This window comes from Oncorhynchus masou, chromosome 24 (assembly GCF_036934945.1).
Source record: "Oncorhynchus masou masou isolate Uvic2021 chromosome 24, UVic_Omas_1.1, whole genome shotgun sequence".
NCBI classification, from domain to species: Eukaryota; Metazoa; Chordata; class Actinopteri; order Salmoniformes; family Salmonidae; genus Oncorhynchus; species Oncorhynchus masou.
The window spans coordinates 26,122,351-26,139,688 of record NC_088235.1 but is presented as its reverse complement, the minus strand read 5'-3'; the positions used below and the strand labels follow the sequence as shown (position 1 = coordinate 26,139,688).

General features: G+C 40.1%; 1 protein-coding gene across 1 annotated transcript in view; it reads right to left on the bottom strand.

Moving 5' to 3' along the window:
• Positions 1–16,872, bottom strand: part of LOC135511944 (BAH and coiled-coil domain-containing protein 1-like) — a 121,927-nt gene extending 105,055 nt beyond the window's left edge. Inside the window, 2 exon segments of the mRNA XM_064933476.1 lie at positions 4,176–4,503; positions 16,305–16,872. Of these exon segments, the coding sequence (XP_064789548.1) occupies positions 4,176–4,347 (172 nt within the window). The 5' untranslated portion in view covers positions 4,348–4,503; positions 16,305–16,872.
• Between the last annotated feature and the right edge of the window lie 466 nt (positions 16,873–17,338).

The window sequence follows — 17,338 nt, the reverse complement described above, 5'->3', positions numbered from 1 at the left end:
TCTTTCAACTTACAATCAAAAGTTGTAATAGTAGATTGCATAAGGTGCAATTTCAAAGTTGAGTAGTGCATCATCAGTTTTATTCTTGTCATGTCAATCATCGCATACCTTAGAGAGCTATTTATAACTTGTCAGAAATGTCCAGATGAACTAGCCCATGTCAGCTGACCTTTTTTAGCTAGGTTTTTCTATCCCAAGGATATTGTTGTAATGTTTGAGTCACTCAAATATCACATGAATAAACATTAGACATGGCAAAATGTATAGAATTGCAAGAAAATAAGCTTTAAAGCTTTAAACTTGCAAAATGTTCTCAGCACCCCTTGGCATCGTGTAGAATTGCAGGAAATAAGCCTTAAACCTGCAAAATTGTATCTCCCCCAACAAAAGGGGTGTGAACACTTTGTGTCATGAACAGTGCTTGTGTCCATAGAAATACATGTGCTGGAAGGGAGGCCTGAGGGAAAAGGAACTATTCTAGATTCACAGCCTGAACTATGATCAGAGGACATTCTCCTCTGACTAAAGGCACAGACGGACAGACGGACAGACGGACAGACAGGACAGGACAGGACAGGACAGGACAGGACAGAACAATAGGCAGACAGGCAGAACACGCTAACAACCCTGCCATTGGATGGGGGGGTGTCTCTTCTCTGTAACTGTGGCGATCAAAGTAATGGCACCCCGAAGCTAGCACCTCAAACACCTTAGCCAATCAGCTTGCTCGCTGGCTCCGAGTCCAAACGAGGCATCAGAATGACTGGACAGGGCTGCGGAGTGTGCGACAGTGTCTGATACACACACACACAGAACACACATCACACACGGCACACACCCACACACACAAATACCCAACACACACACACAGCAAACACACACACAGGACAGTGTAGGAGCCAGTGCTGACATAATGAGACACAGCACTTATGGAGAGAGAGGGAAAGAGAGCAAAAGGAGAAGAAGAGAGAGGGGGAGAAAAGCGAGAAGAGAGAGAGGGAGAGAAAAGGAGAAGAGAGAGAGAGGGAGATAAAAAGGAGAAGAGAGAGAGAGGGAGACAGAGAAAAAGGAGAAGAAGAGAGAGGATCAGAAATTCCCACAAGAATAGTAAATGAACAATATTGCAAGTCATCACAAGATCAAATGCTATTTCTAGGGGGTGTAGGATTAGGGTTAGAATTACGTTAAGGGTTAGGGTTAGGAGCTAGGGTTAGTCTTAGGGTTAGGATTAGGAGCTCAAACGTACGCGTTCACACACACTAATCCACACCTTCTGAAAAGTGACACACCTGTGCAAGGAGGCTCCGCCACACCCTCCATGATACAGCACACCTGTTAAACTATACATCTACCTACAGACGAGACACAACCCTCATCTGCACTGAAACAACTACAGCCTAGAGGAGCGAGAAGGAGAGAGAGAGAGAGAGAGAGAGAGAGAGAGAGAGAGAGAGAGAGAGAGAGAGAGAGAGAGAATGACAAATGGTCCCAGTTCAGATATGAACCTCACAGACAACACAATACCACTGGTGTTCATCTGAGGGGCTGGTCTTTATAGCTATATAATAGTGATAACAGCCATTTAGCCACCTCATCATGCGTAACAGACACCATGCGGATCCTTATAAGGACGTGGACATTATAGATGGATCAAATACAGATTTAGCAAAAACAACGATGGTAAAAGAAGGAAATTTACATTTTTCCTCACCATTTCCTCATAAGATTCTGGAATAATTATTTTTTTATTTTACTAGCCAAGCATTTCGCTACACTACAAGCATTTCGCTACACTCGCATTAACATCTGCTAACCATGTGTATGTGACAAATAAAATTTGATTTCATTTGATTTGAACTCAGTTAAGAAGAAATTCTTATTTTCAATGACGGTCTAGGAACAGTGGGTTAACTGCCTGTTCAGGGGCAGAACGACAGATTTGTACCTTGTCAGCTCGGGGATTCGAACTTGCAACCTTTCGGTTACTAGTCCAACGCTCTAACCACTAGGCTACCCTGCCGCCCCAATTACCCTGCTGCAGATGCAAAGCATTGGTGAATCTCTGTGTGTGTGTGTGTGTGTGTGTGTGTGTGTGTGTGTGTGTGTGTGTGTGTGTGTGTGTGTGTGTGTGTGTGTGTGTGTGTGTGTGTGTGTGTGTGTGTGTGTGTGTGTGTGTGTGTGTGTGTGTGTGTGTGTGTGTGTGTGTGTGTGCGCGTGCGTGTGCGTGCGTTTTGGGGGAGAGTCGTCCCAGGAAGAGGAGATCTAACTAACCCACAAAAACCTTTCCTCCTCCCCCTGACTCCCCCTGACGCCCCCGCCTGCCCTGCCTGCACCACACATCACATCAACCCCCTGCCCAGTGGCCTAGGGCCAGGCAGACAGCTATCTGAATCTCAAGGGGTGCCCAACACAAAGTGCCCCCCTCCTCAGCCCCTTTACAACAGAACCCCATCCAAAAAACAATCCCCATCAGAATGTCAAGTCATCCATCAGGAATAATGAAGCAATACTGAAGTACTGGCATTCTAAATATGATAACATACAATGTGAAACACTTTGAGACTATATAAACGCTAAAAGACTATAAAAATGCAATTCATATAGTTATTATTATTACAATGATACTCTGTGATAAGATAGCTTCACCAACAAACTTACTGTACAACAAAATAGAGCAGACAATGCCAAACGCTCTCAAATGCACAGCTAAATACCATGTGCTGCTGCTGTAAAATGCCCATAAAGGTGGTGAGAATAAATTCTGTCTGTATTTAATTTGTCAATTTACCCATAATTTTCATTTTTACTTTATTAAATCTTTATTCAACCTTTATTCAGAAGGTATGGTCACTAAATGTGTATTTACAAAGACGGCCTGGTATACTAAACGATTCAAATTCCCAATTTAATTGATACGCGTAATGCATTTAGACCAACATCTATAGCTAGAAAATAAATGTTCTTAACTATAACGACAACAACACGGGTTCGTATCTCAACGTTTTATAAGAAATTAATGAGATTTCACTCAAGACACATAGGTTTTATATTTATACACGCATTCGCTCGGTTTTACGATTCACTACATGATTAGGTGCAGCAGACACCCCTCCCCCAGCCTTCACTTACACACACACACATACACACACACCTTCACTCCCCCCTCCCCTCCTCCTTTAGGACAGGATACCAAAGCTACTTGTTAAAATCTAATGCATGCACTGTCAAACCATTCTCGCCCGTCACGTCCGCGCTCAATATAGAAACCGGATTGTCTGGTATTACGCGCACCTCTATTAGCGCAGGCTCCTCTCCACTCTTACAGACTGACCCCCGGGTCTCGGACTCAGGACAGTCGCAGGGCCTCAACGAAGACGGAAAGGAACTCACCAGCTCGCACGTCACTCCTCCACACGCATCGCGCTCACGGGAATAGGTCTACAGTATCCTAGCCTACGCACATACAACAATAATTTTAGCAAAGGACAAACGGTTGATGGTAAATGAGGAAACATAAAGTTACAAATGGATTAAAACCCATTTATAACATAAGGATTAGTCCATTTTACTAAACAGATTTTTGGGAGGTGAAACTATCCAACTTCATTTGGAAAGATGTCACTTGAAAGCAAATAATGTATTGTAGGCCTAATAATCCTTTACTCTTTCTAAATAATCCCATAATATTTCTGAATTATGTAATAATCTATTTTATATAATAACGTTGTATATTGTGTTCTAACTATAAATCGTATTGTCTAGAAAAGGCTTAGTCTCACTAAATCTGTAATTTAACAAATTAAATTTATTTTGTGTTTACTTTTATTAAATGCACGCTTATTTTTCATATTAAAGTAGCCTACACTCAGTTCTGACAGGGTATGTAAGAAACAGCGCTCGAAACGGTTCAATAAAATATAATATTGACTAAAACTGGAACATAAAATGTCAAGAGTCCACAGCAATTCCTAATTTCGAGAATGACCACATCGTCTAACTCATTTCCTTTTCCAATAAACTCTCGTTCGTCCCTGACAAACGGCAGGGTTAAGTTTACCACGGTAGACGCACACGGTATGTCCGTCCCACTTTCAAACAGTCCAAAAACACCAGAGATTCATTTATAAAATCGCACAATTAATCTTATATTCCAACAAATTCGTATTTCCACCAACCTGAATGTGGGGCCATGGCGATGTGAGAGGAATAGTACTTTCCAGGCTGGAAGTGAGCGGGGTGCTGCACCGTGCCTCGGCCGCCAGAAGCTATCCGAGAGGAGGCGTGGTGAACCAGCGCGCCCCGCTCTGTCAAGAGGTGGTGTGGAGGAGCGAAATCCCGGCTTTCCATTCTGTCGAGAAGCAATAAATCCCAAATCCAGAGGAAAAGCCAGAAGCATCGAACGCTGTCTAGATTCAATAATCCCTTTTATGAACTTCGGATAGGTCGTCTTGAACTCATTCGAGTATTTTCCTTGCCCACCAAAAAGTATGTCCCGGTCATGTTCTACAAAGAGAAAACACAAGACCACGTCAATACACCGAAAACAATGGGACAAAATCTCTGAAAGATCAATTGAGGCGTGTAATTCTCACACGCATCCTGTCTAATGTTGCCAACTACACTTTCATTTCCTTGCATTACAAAAGTATAACATCAAGTGTTTTTAAGTATCAGTAAAATAATGCTAAAAGGTTTGACTAAATGAAACCCCAAAACAAATAGCCTACCCAGTCTACAGTAGCCTACGGTAGAATGCAGACTCAAACCGCTTACTCGTCTTCATGGCAGACAAGAAAGAGCAGGGTGGCTACAAACGGAACAACAAAAGGAGTGGTCATCTTAAACCACGGGTTGTTTCACTGTAGGGGATAATAACGCTATACTACTTCGGTATATTCTGAAACCTATAGATGAGTCAGTCTGGGGGGGTCTACCATCTCTCAGTCTCACGTCGGAATTAGACGTTCGTCCATTTCTCACCTGAAGCAAATGTTTGATCTTTCAGTCAGTCCATTACAGACCAATTTTGTCATTTTCAAACTCCAAGCTTCAAAACTGCTTCCTTGACCATAGCCTACTGCAAATCATCAAAAGGAGAATAGGCTACATTATAAATATGTCGATGTAAACAAAATACTATTAAGACTTAAATGTAGGCGTAAATATATTGAAATGTATCAGCTACAGTATTTTGTTAGACTTGGGACAATTCTGTCATGTCCGTGAATTTTGACTAGCTCCTTTATGTCTGTAAATGTGTATTTTCTTTACTGGCACATATAGTCTGAATGTGCTTGAGAAAAGGCATTGAAATCGCTTGTTTATCGCAAAGGTAATTTAATAGTTAAGTCAACATTGCCTTTCACCCCTTTCATAATGGTAATCACTTAAAATGCATGTATGGGTGGGTGCATCCGTAGGACATGTATAATAACAACACCAACTAAATGACGTTTACCACCGGGGATAGAGACTAAAGCAATAAATATAGGAATGGGAATCAACATACTCATATGTGCCTTATACCCCTAGTCATTCAGTTCAATGGGACACCCCATGGCGCTCAAATTTGGATAGGTGGGCCTGTGTTCACAAAACACATCTCACTGGGCAATGTATTAGGCCGCTTCAATAGCACCTCCATTCAGGCACTACTGATATGGTGATTGGTGAACTTCAATTATATCAGCAAAATCCAAGGTAAGAGAACAAAGAAAATATAAAATGGCGAGCTAAACCAACTGGTCCTCTTGCTATTTCAAGGAGAAAAGTATACAGCGAACATTCTACTCTAGAACAGTAGTCAAACTGAAACGTTCAGGAATTCTGAGCTAGACAAGCCTCTCTCAACGACAGAGCAGAGGCTTATATGTTCAGGCAGCATAGGCTACTGACGAATGTGTGTGTGTGTGTGTGCGCGCGCGCGCGCACGATGCTCAGTGAGAGACTTGCACATGTATCCAAATCCTTGAGCATGACAACGTGTTAGAGGGTATTTTTATTCAAAATGTTGACAATCGTTGAAAAATGGTATTGGCCTAGTGATAAAAAAATATATATGTTTCATTCTGTTACAAAAAACGGTCTTAGAATGCATAGAACCAAATACATTTCAATTATATTAAAATAATTACATTTTAAACGTGCACATTTTTTATGATATTGTTAATCAAATCGTTACATTAAAGGCTAAAGGTGCTTTCAGAGTTAAACGTTTAAAGTGTTTTATCTTCTTTATGTGTAATTGTGGAACCATGAAAAAACTATTATGGAATTTAATTTTGCAACAATCGATGATACATCGCTTCCTCTCATTTCACGCAGAATATTTTTTACATTATTCTTCGTAAACAAACGTCTAAAATGTTTACATTCCAAGTCAAAACGAAGCCACCCAAGCTATGCATTTCGACCAAACAACATCTACAATCAATGTAGGACCATAGGTTTACCGTCCTTCAACCGTGTCACTGAGCTGACTAGAGGCCATCACATAAAAAAAACACATTCAAATCTGATTAAAAAACAGGTAGCCTGGGCCTAATTTAAATCTGGGATCAACGTGGGAGTAGGCTAGGAGACGCTGAAACTTCCTTTCCTTCCACTCCTCTCTGCCCGACAGTCTTTCTCTCTACCCCCCTCCTCCATCGCTGCCCCCAAAGGGTCAAACTATCAGGAGACAACAAAAAAAACCTTTCGAAAACTACCAGCCGAATGGCAATACACGAAAAGCCTGCCTAAACACTGAGGTGGAAGCACGAATTTCTCCTTTCTTCCCAATTCCCCACATGAGATGAGATTGTAATAAAACTAAGGTATTTTGGGCATAGAACGCAAAGACTCTTCTGAAAAATAATAGACTCCCATAAGGGCATCACTGTTGTCACTGTTATTTGTTCACTACACGGCTTTACGTTAGGCCCAAGAGCTGCAATTCACGATTTTGCAGTAAAGCGAAGTCACAAACCATAACTGGGATACTAAATCAAGATATTCAAAGGCCAGTTAAGCGAAAGACACACTCCAAGAGGGACACTCCAAGCGGGACACTCCAAGCACAGCGAAACCTGCCTGGTGGGACTCGGCAAGAACTGTTTACTGGCAAAGCCCCCTCCATAACAACTGTGAAAAGCTGCAGCCAAGCCTATAATCAAATAGGCCTACTGATATTAAAACAACAAAACTACAATATAATCCATTATTAGTTTATCTGAACCACGGGTAAAAGCGCATCTTATAATGCATAGAAACAAATACATTTAAATTATGTTAAGATAATTATATTTTAAACGTGGCACCTCATCTCGTCAGGAGAGAGGTTTTGTGGATGATTGTTTAATTGTACAATAACAATGATTGTCTATACAACAATCAACCTTTAGCTTGTCAACAGCATAAGGAAGGAACCTTCACTTGGCTTAAGTACAAATGCATTTTTGTTATATACTATAGTCATTATAGTATTTGTCATTGTACTATTTATACTTATTATTATTTTGTTAGAAATATTAATATTGTTGTTACTTTCATTATATTACTATACTACTGGACTACTACTAAGCAATGGAACATATGTGCCGTGTGATTTAAATTAATGCATCTTGTCTTTACGCAGTCTAAAATAACCCATAAATGTTCTACTACAAAGACTCTTTTAAAAGCAGAAGTTGAAAGTATAGATGTTTATTATTATACACATTCAAAATGGACACAATAAATAAATTACTTACTGGTAAGTTATTCCTTTCATAACAATTAATTATTTTTAAAAAATTTACAAAAATATACAAAGGAAAAAAAGCGGAGTACAAAAAGGAAAACATGTGGAAATAGTTACATCCTAGTCTGCAGATTGTAGTGTGCAGTTGAGGTATAGAGATGCATCGTAGAAGTACAGGCTTCTAGTGAATCTAAGCTCGTACATCCACACAGAAACTCTCCCACTGTATCCGCTAGTGCCACTCAACTACGAGCTAAGGAGGGACAGTGGGGGAACGCACTCTCCCATTGGTTTGATAAATACAATGAGAAGCGTGTCCGTGAGGCGCGCCCCGCGATAAACAGAAACTCTGGTTGGAAGATGCCCTGAACCAATAGGAATGCTGCTGGATTCCTAAAACAAAACGGCGGGCGTTTGATTTAAGCCCTTGCCAGAGCATAGCCCTTTTCAGAGCGTAGCATGCAAATGTCAGGAGATATCATCAAAACACAGCAGAAAATACAGGACTTTTGATCACTAGGAAGTCCACAGAATATTTTGTGATCACATGAACTACACGTCAATCACCAAACTACGTTAAAACAATACTTTTCTTTTTGATATTTTTTTATTTAACTAGGCAAGTCAGTTAAGAACAAATTCTTAGTTACAATGACGGCCTATGAACAGTGGGCTTAACTGCCAATGTCAGATGCAGAACGACATAATTTTACCTTGTCAGCTCGGGGATACAACCTAGCAAACTTTTTGGTTTCTTGCCCAATGCTCTAACAACTAGGCTACCTGCCGCCCCAGTTTTTATTTTTATTATTTTACAATAACGTTTTTTTTTCAAAGCTTCACACTTAGACCTTATGTCACCAGAAACAGGCAAACGTTTTCAATTATCAGTTTAATCAGGCCAATTTTATTTATTTAGGCCTATAACTTGCTTAATAAACACATATAATAAAATGGCTTACACCTGAGTATCCCATTTATTATGAAATACCTACAAATATGTATATGTAAAATAAGCTAAATATAGGCCAAATAGTAGCTTAAAAGGCAATTAAAGAAGAACAGAAATGCAAGAGGAAGTCAAATTTGATTCTAATAGCCTAAATTACTGGGGAAGTAAAAACGTTGGTGTCTGTTTATGTTTACTGTCATGACACACACTTAGGGAAATCGAATCACAATGTAATGTACTGTCCTCGGGGTTAGTTTTGCTCACAGTTCACTAATTTAGTGAATTAAAGAAGGAAGTATATGGCCTTGCGTATTTCCATGCTAAAAATCATGAGCTATAAGCTAATATTCCCCGTTTGTTTTAACTGCAAGTAAAGGGTTAAAACTCCAGCCTTCGGTCTGAGTAAAGTGTCTGATTGGTTGGCATGTTGCCAGAGAGCTGTCAATCACCAAGTGTAAACAAGGCTCTGATTGGCTGCTGGCCAGTCCGCACTGGGCTGACTGAAAAAAGCAATTACTGGCCCTGCGGTTTCAAGGCGGCCCCGGGTTGAACGATGAAAGGAGATAAGGAGGGGCTGTTTCAAGGCGCCCCCACGGCGAACCCCGTTGGCCCCAGAGCAAAAGTGGTGTCAAGAGTGACTAAATCAAAGGGAATACGTTAAAAAGGGGGAAATTACATGTTGTATTAAACGTAGAGGCTAGATTTGCGGATTAATGCGATGGAATAACAACGTTACATAGAGAAAAGGGAAGGTAAAATGTCTTCAATGACAAGAAACAACTATTTAGCTCTTATTGGAAATGAAAATTCTGTTTTTCCAAGATACGAACCGCAAAAACGTTTTTTTTTTCCTAAAGAAATACGCGGAGATGGAGCGCGAGAGTGATTATGTGGTAGAAAACGTTGGACTCGTCATTACATCCGTGTTTCTAAAACGTTCGCGTACGTTTTTATTGCAGCTATTCAGTAACCATGCTAAAGTAAGTGGATATTTCCGTTTTTAAATAAATTACAATCACAAATTGGATTATTACCATAACTGTGCAAGGACATCTCACATGGGTGTTGATTTACTTGTTACCATGAATTGGGATTAGCTACATACATTGTTTGCTACAAGAAAATATCAACAATAGTCTATATCAATAAGGGTGGAAAATAATGACGGAGAAACATTTTTAGAAACATGTTCTCTCTAAGAATAGGCTAAATCCAATCGCTTGTAATTCAGAACGGTCCTATAGTGCTTTATTGGTGAAGGATTTCATAATTAAATTCACTGATTAAGCACAGGCTAATAATACTAGCCTAATGATAATAGTAATGAAAATGTATGTAAAATATCATAGTTTATTACGCAAGGTTATAACACTGGTGACATTTGACTGACATGTTATAAATGTTCTTGGGTCTAACTGCTAACAAAAAGAGGTAATGTACCCAAAATATAATCATGATATAATTGACAACAAAACCATAATTTAGACAACATAAAAAACCCAGACGAAGATAATATCTCTGCATTTCTGGGGTAGATCTAATGAGCAGACAGCCAGAATAAATATTAGATTTGCACTTTTGATATCTGTATTATTCAATCAATCTTCTTTTGGTAAAACCACAACAAACACCCCAATCCCAACATCCGACCAGCAGTATCAAACAACATCCCAAATTGTCCGTCCTGGACAACAGCAATGCAACTAAATGTAGCTTAGAAATTAGTATTTTATGTATTGCAACAAATTAATTAATTAATAAAATAATATAAAAACTAATCGATTTTTGCGCATAATCCAATCGTTCGCTCACTGCAATCTACATATGCACACCGCATTCCATGGGTCCAGACCCCCCAGTGGCCTGTCGATGGGTTGGAGTCGTCATCCCCCACAGACACACACGATCTCTACGCTTTGACTAAACCCACTGGGCACACACTGGTTGAATCAACGTTGTTTCCACGTCTTTTCAATTAAATTAAGTTGAACCAACGTGGAATAGATGTTGAATTCACGTCTGTGCCTGATCATCGATATTCTGAGGACAGACTTGTGCCGCCCCAAATTTGCCAAATATAGTGCCCATTAGGATGATCAAAACAGACGAAGCCCGTGAGATACTACATTCGTAAAACCACTGTAATGTCGGATATATAGACAGCAGTTTCTATTCAACTTAAATGTCATGCTTTCATTGAGTTAGGAGGTGCATGCTCAGTGATAAACAAAGGCACCTTCCTCTACAGCTAAAAATACAACATTTTCATTAATATCGTTGTGATTTCCCCCGAAGAAATCACCTTCCAACCTCACGCTCCCATTCCATTCTCTAGCACGGTTTGTCTTTAAAACCAATGACATCGGGACAATACAGAATTATGTTCCTAGCCTCACAAAAGGGGTCCCGCACTTAAAACAGAAATCTACATTTAATTTATTTAGTAACAAGAAAAAGCCCTTTACTGCCTGATTTGTATTGGTTCTTTTTCACTTAAAAGGTGGGGGTTGGGTGGGTGCTCGCCTGCTCGATGTGTATAGAAAGCATAACACACACACATGCACACACACTCTTTTATTTTCTCTTCCCATCTCTCTCCCGTCCGTGTGCCAGCGTGAGCTACCCTATACCGAGGGGGCGCGCGGATAATTAATGCGGATTGACTGATTGCTCTTGAAACAGACCGGTCCTGCGCGAGGGATTGTCCTCGAGCAATGAAGCGTTCTTGACTGACACATTTCCCCCTTCCCTTCCCCTCTCACACCCAAACTAATAGAGCGGTGCGCTTTTTCGCAAGGAAAGGCCAACTTCCAAAAACCCAGGCTGGAGTTTTCATTTCCGCTGGAGAGAAGAGCGTCTTTCTGTTTGACCTGCGTTCTCACCATGACCATTCTAGAACCAAAGAACGTCCGCGCTGCACAGTTCGCTTGCCTCAGCGCTCGAGGCAATCTCTGTATGTAAAGGGAGCTTGCTGCTTGTAGCATGTGCGCAAGTGTCATTTTAAAAGGACAATGTATTCTAAATAAATAAGGGGTTTCACTTATAGGTGCGTTGGCCCTAAGGTAAAGCTGAAAGAACTTAGTGCGGGTATAGCTACATATTTATCAGCGCAATTTGCAGACGACGCGAAACACACTGACTGCCTGAGGAGGTAAATAAAGGCCAACTGGAGGTCTCTACGAGAGGCCCTCTATAGCGGGCAACAATTATATTCTCACGAAAATATTCCTGATGTCCCTTAATAATGATGACGAACTCCAAACAGGGCCTTTCACAAGGGAAACGCCTTAACACGTTAAATGCATAGCCTGATAGCCTGATACCTCCGAGACGTGGATGAAATTACTGACCGACCGAAATATAGAAATTCGATTTATTGAAATCTCTCTGCGGATATTACTAAAATAACATTTAGTGAAAAAAAAGGTACTAAATGTATGTGCAGGCTATGTCTGGAGCTATGGGAGTAACTTATACCCGTTAAGCCCTATATTTTGATGGTTTAGTGGTCAACAAGGTTGTGTGGAGACTGCAACTCAGCAACTTTTCAGTTTGTGTGTTTTTAGGCCTACATCTATCAATACATTAAACTTTGGTAGGCTATAGCCTAATGCACCCAATGTGCAGGTCCCCAAGACCATGGTGAGGACACAAAAGATGACATGATGGACTAGAACTTTGGCCTACATAAAAGCAACGTGACCTTTTCAGCTCAGTGTGTGCAGGAGAAGCTGCTATTTCTGGTCATCATGTTAGATAGCTACGTCACAACAGGCCATCACCGATATGTTCTAAAACAGAAAGAACAGGCCACACGCTACAGCACCGGAATGGTTGGAAACCAAATATCTTCAAAGTTAGCAGTATTGAGTTGTTTTTCTTCAGCTTATTATAAACAGATTTTTTTTAAATAATGTTTTCTTGAACCTCATTTTTACATATTTAGATTGGCTGAATACGTCTTGCACATTGATGTATTTTGGTGACCACACAAAATAGCGACGAGTCAACAAAGTGACAAAGTATTACAAGTCAACAAAGTGAAATGAACCACAAAACATTATACATAAATTGTTCATGTCATGGACAACATAATTTTTTTTTTATCGCAAACTTGCAAATTGCCAGCTTGTTTCAGCTTTTCGACATCTTGCCAAACAACAATGGGTTTAGGTAATAGCCTATACTGCAGAATGCCATCCATTACCGAGGTCGTCCTCATGTAACACGTCCTCATATAACACGTCCTCATTATCAGCATTTGAACATACATGAAGCAGCCTTCTAAAGCCCCGGTGCATACTGTATAGAGTATATTAGGCTACCTGTATTAGGCTACCTGGATGTTCCGTCAATCCTCCAATAGCGTAGCTTCCAATAGCGTAGCTTGCTTAAGCATGCATATAACCTAAATTAAACCCTTGAACGCGACGGCAACACAGATAGGAATCGCAGTTTAGGCCATAACAGTGCTACAGCACTGTCCGTAGACATGGACACATATAATGGGATTAAATATACCGGAGATGAATACATGTGTACATGAATACACGAATACATGTGGCTGACGTGTGAAGAGGTTTCCAATATGGACTAAAGACCTATCTATACCTACAAGTTAACGTGTTTCATCTGGAAACCTCGTAGACTCTCAGCAATGCTATCGTTATCGTTCATTGGGGTTCGAGCAGTTTTACTGGCATCCTTCGACCAGGGGAAGCAAATTAGCATTCCCTTCTCAACCAAGAACAAGGAGGGGAATGGCCATGGGGTGGGTCTACAAAGAAAAAAGCTTGTTACACTTGCGTCATATAAAATATGACCAAGTGAAAAATATGACATCCCTGGCTTCACAGCCACACACTCTCAACACACACAACATGATCGGGCACGATTTGTTGAGGCCTGCAGAAGATGTGAGATATGCTATGCCATGATTTTCAATTGCAGGAAGACGGCGAGGAGGAGGAAGATGATAAAGAAGAGGCTCGTTCTTGTGGACAGATTAATAAAGTGTAGGCCTAAATTGAAGTTAAAGCCAATGGTCAAGGCAAGCGTTTCGCAGTCTCGAGGACGTCGATGACAAAGAGAGGGAAAAAATGAATATTTTCCACCTCAAAGTTAAACGTGCAATTGAATACCATAAGTGCATGACTGGATAGAATATGTGTTATTAGATGGTAATATATTGTTACTATACGCCGGCAGGTTACCAGAACATCACAATTGGTTATAGGCCTACCAGATAAACATCATTGCGCAGGAAGCCAGCTACGATCTTATGTCATTTTGAAGCCGGTAGACTTGGGCGGTTATCGATAGAAGCAAACCTGCACCCCATTAGTGTGAGTATAGGCCCAGCTCCTATACATGTCACATGCCTCCTTCATTATGACAAGTTTTTATAGAAGAAGCTAAACGTCAAACTACGCAAAATAAAACGCTACTATAACAACACGAACATGTTAAAAGCTTTGGTTGGCTCAAACTATTGTTTTATCGATTTAAGGGGACAGTATAAGCCGGTGGAGCCTACTGGATCATGTGTGGTTCATTATAAAATGTCATCATTTATATAATGAAATATATTAAAGGTCCAATGCAGCCGCTTTTAGCTGCTCAATAACAATTAAGTACCTTACAGTGATTGTTTTTAATGAAAATTGTCAAAAATAAACAAAAATCGCTTATTAGCAAATAGCAATTTCTCAAGCAATAATGTGACCAGGACTGTGTGGGAGTGGTCTGAGTGGGGAGGAGAAACTGAAAACGAGCTCTTTTTGGCAGAGAGGTTTGGAACTCTCTTTCGTATTGGTCTATTAACTAATTTACCGCCTGGTGATTTCACCAGGCAGGGTAAAACTCCATCCCACCTCCATCTTTTCAAACAGCTCTTACACTAAAAGGGCATTATCATACTTTTCACAATTTCATGGTATTATTATTATTACTACCTCAGAATGTGGAAATATATATAAAACACAGGGAAATCTAGTTTTTGACAGCACTGGGCCTTTAATTGTTGATGAATGTAGTTGGTTCATTTAAAAATGTCATCATAATTAAATGTCAGAATGAATTGATTGGTCATTAATGTAGGCAATAATCAAATGTATTATTGATGGATAATTTTATATTGAAATGTTTTACAATTTAAACTGTACAATTCATTTTAGTTGTTGTGGAAGTGAAACTACAAAATATACTATAAAACAATTGTCACATAAGGCCTTATGCCACAAATGTATTGCATGTTGTATCGCATGTTGTATTAGCTAATCAATAATTGTCAAATCATTTAGGCTTCTCCCACTCCGACAGAAAACATACATAAAACAGTATCTGCATGAAACCTCAATGTGCTAAGACAACCACAAAATGTCGACATGCAAATTGTTTACTATCTCTGGGTTAAATCTCTCCCAACTTCAGAAAATAAGCAACAATAAGAACTGAACATTTCTTCACCCACTGATATTTTAAATAAGTGTGTGTGTGTCGGCTCGTGCATGTGTGATGGGGATTCAGGAATCAGCGAGCTGTTATTTTCGCACATGATGCACTGTTAATCAGATACGCATCAACCCATCGCATCACCATTACTATATATAACTATTTTAAGGACCCAATTGCGCAAGAAAGCAACAAACCGTCTTTACATAGTTGGATGGTTTGGCATCACAACCTCTATAGGCTTGGTCCTGTCTATCTCGACTGGGAGTGTATGTGTGTGTGTGTGACCAAGTACCTTAATAAGAAACAATCCATATGAAATGTTTTCCGGAGGATAAAGTCCCTGGCTTATAACCATACATTACAATTTGGTCTATTCAGTTAACACAGAGAGATGAGATCCCCGCCAAAACCATACCAAATCAGTAAAGATGTTCAATATTCTATCTTTTAAATGAGGCGGACTTATTGGCTGACACAGTCATATCCAAACCTAAAAGTTGGCTACAAATGAATTACAACACAGGCTCCTTGATCTGTGGATGTAGGACCCACTAATAGGCATACTCTAACGTCATTCGATGTGATTTAGGTAGTCTACAATAAAGGTGGTCAAAATGTCAAATGTTTCAATGTGCAAATACAAGACAGGAAACGGGCCAGGAGCGTTCCAAATTTGCCATACAGGTTGTGCTATAAGAGGTGAATAAATAGCAACTCTGGAACAATTGGCACAAGGTTGTTACTACGAACGTTATATTTCAGCTGCTAGAGACCGTGGGAAAATAAATGCATGCTAAAATCATTTTTGCAGTTTTAGAATCGGCAAAAGTGCATATTTGAATCGTATACAATGAGCAGCAATGTATTTTATAAAAACTGCAATGTAAAACATTACCAATATTTCAGTATAGATAAATAAATAATGTGTTGTGATTTTAATTCATGTCCTTACAGCGTTTGCAATCAATTTAAACAAGGCATAGCCTAATTGGAAACGTGTATGACAACATAAAAACATCTAAACCAGTCTAAAACACGCCTGTCTATTCAAGCCGTTATGCCAGAGTTAATCAACGTTTTAAAACGACATCCGTGCAAAATACAGCCGTTTGTTTGTATTCTGTAATTAACAGTGCAAAATTATGAATCAAAATGTGTAAAGTAGAAAACACCTACCTATAAAACGTCAGTCCGATACAAAACTGTATTCATAACACAGGGGATCGGATTTATGTAGAAAGGAGAATAAAACAAAAAGATAGATAAGGTGTAGGCCTAAAACCTTACCCTCCTGACGTTTTAAATCCTCAAACAGACTTAAATTCCTGCGAGTGTAATCTAACTTTAAACAAGCATATCATAAAGTCACTGATTTATTCAACGATAATCGCATTAATTAACCTTTCCTAGGATTGTTTATTCCAAAGAAATAACTTCTGAAGTCACTGGGGTTTTCCGATCACTCGAACTCTAAACGTAGTGTTCTAGAAACACCGGATCCTGTGCCTGTGTGCGCGCGAGACGGAATCCGTTTGAACAGTCTCCTCGATGCTGTATAATCGCAAATTTATGGCTGGATGACGCGTCCCTCAGCCACAATGAAGCTCGCACGCTGACATTAAACAGAAAATTGATGAACACGAACGTAACGCAATACCCATTTCTCCCTCCTGGTCCAGGACAGAGCTATAGAGCTTCGGTGCCTTTTTTTATTAGGGGTGGGGGCCCGACCGTAAACATGTATGCCCCCCTCCTTCCCCAACACACACATACCGAACACAAACCTTCCCCGTGCCATTATTGCTTTGTTTAAATATCCGACTGTAGTCGTGCCGGATATGAAGGGATCTGAGACAGAGATATTGAGAGAAAAGCCTCCCCCTGCTTGGAGAGATAGCTAGTTGGTTAACATCGAGTCCCGGATCATCCGGTCAGAATTTGCAAATTTTCTTGCCTCTAAAAGGACCCTACCACTATCAAACTACTGGTAGCAGAACATCGGCACATATGTATGCACTCTTCCAGCACGCGTCCTACCGCAAGCATGTCAAGATTTTCAGACTTCCAGAAGCACATTGTTGTGCCCATTTCAAAGACGACAAACGGACAAAAACACACGGTCTGAGTTATAAGCAACCCCTAACTATTTAGCACATGCGTAAAAGTCCATGGCGTTTACATGCGCTCGTCGCAGACCTTTGATCAGGTTT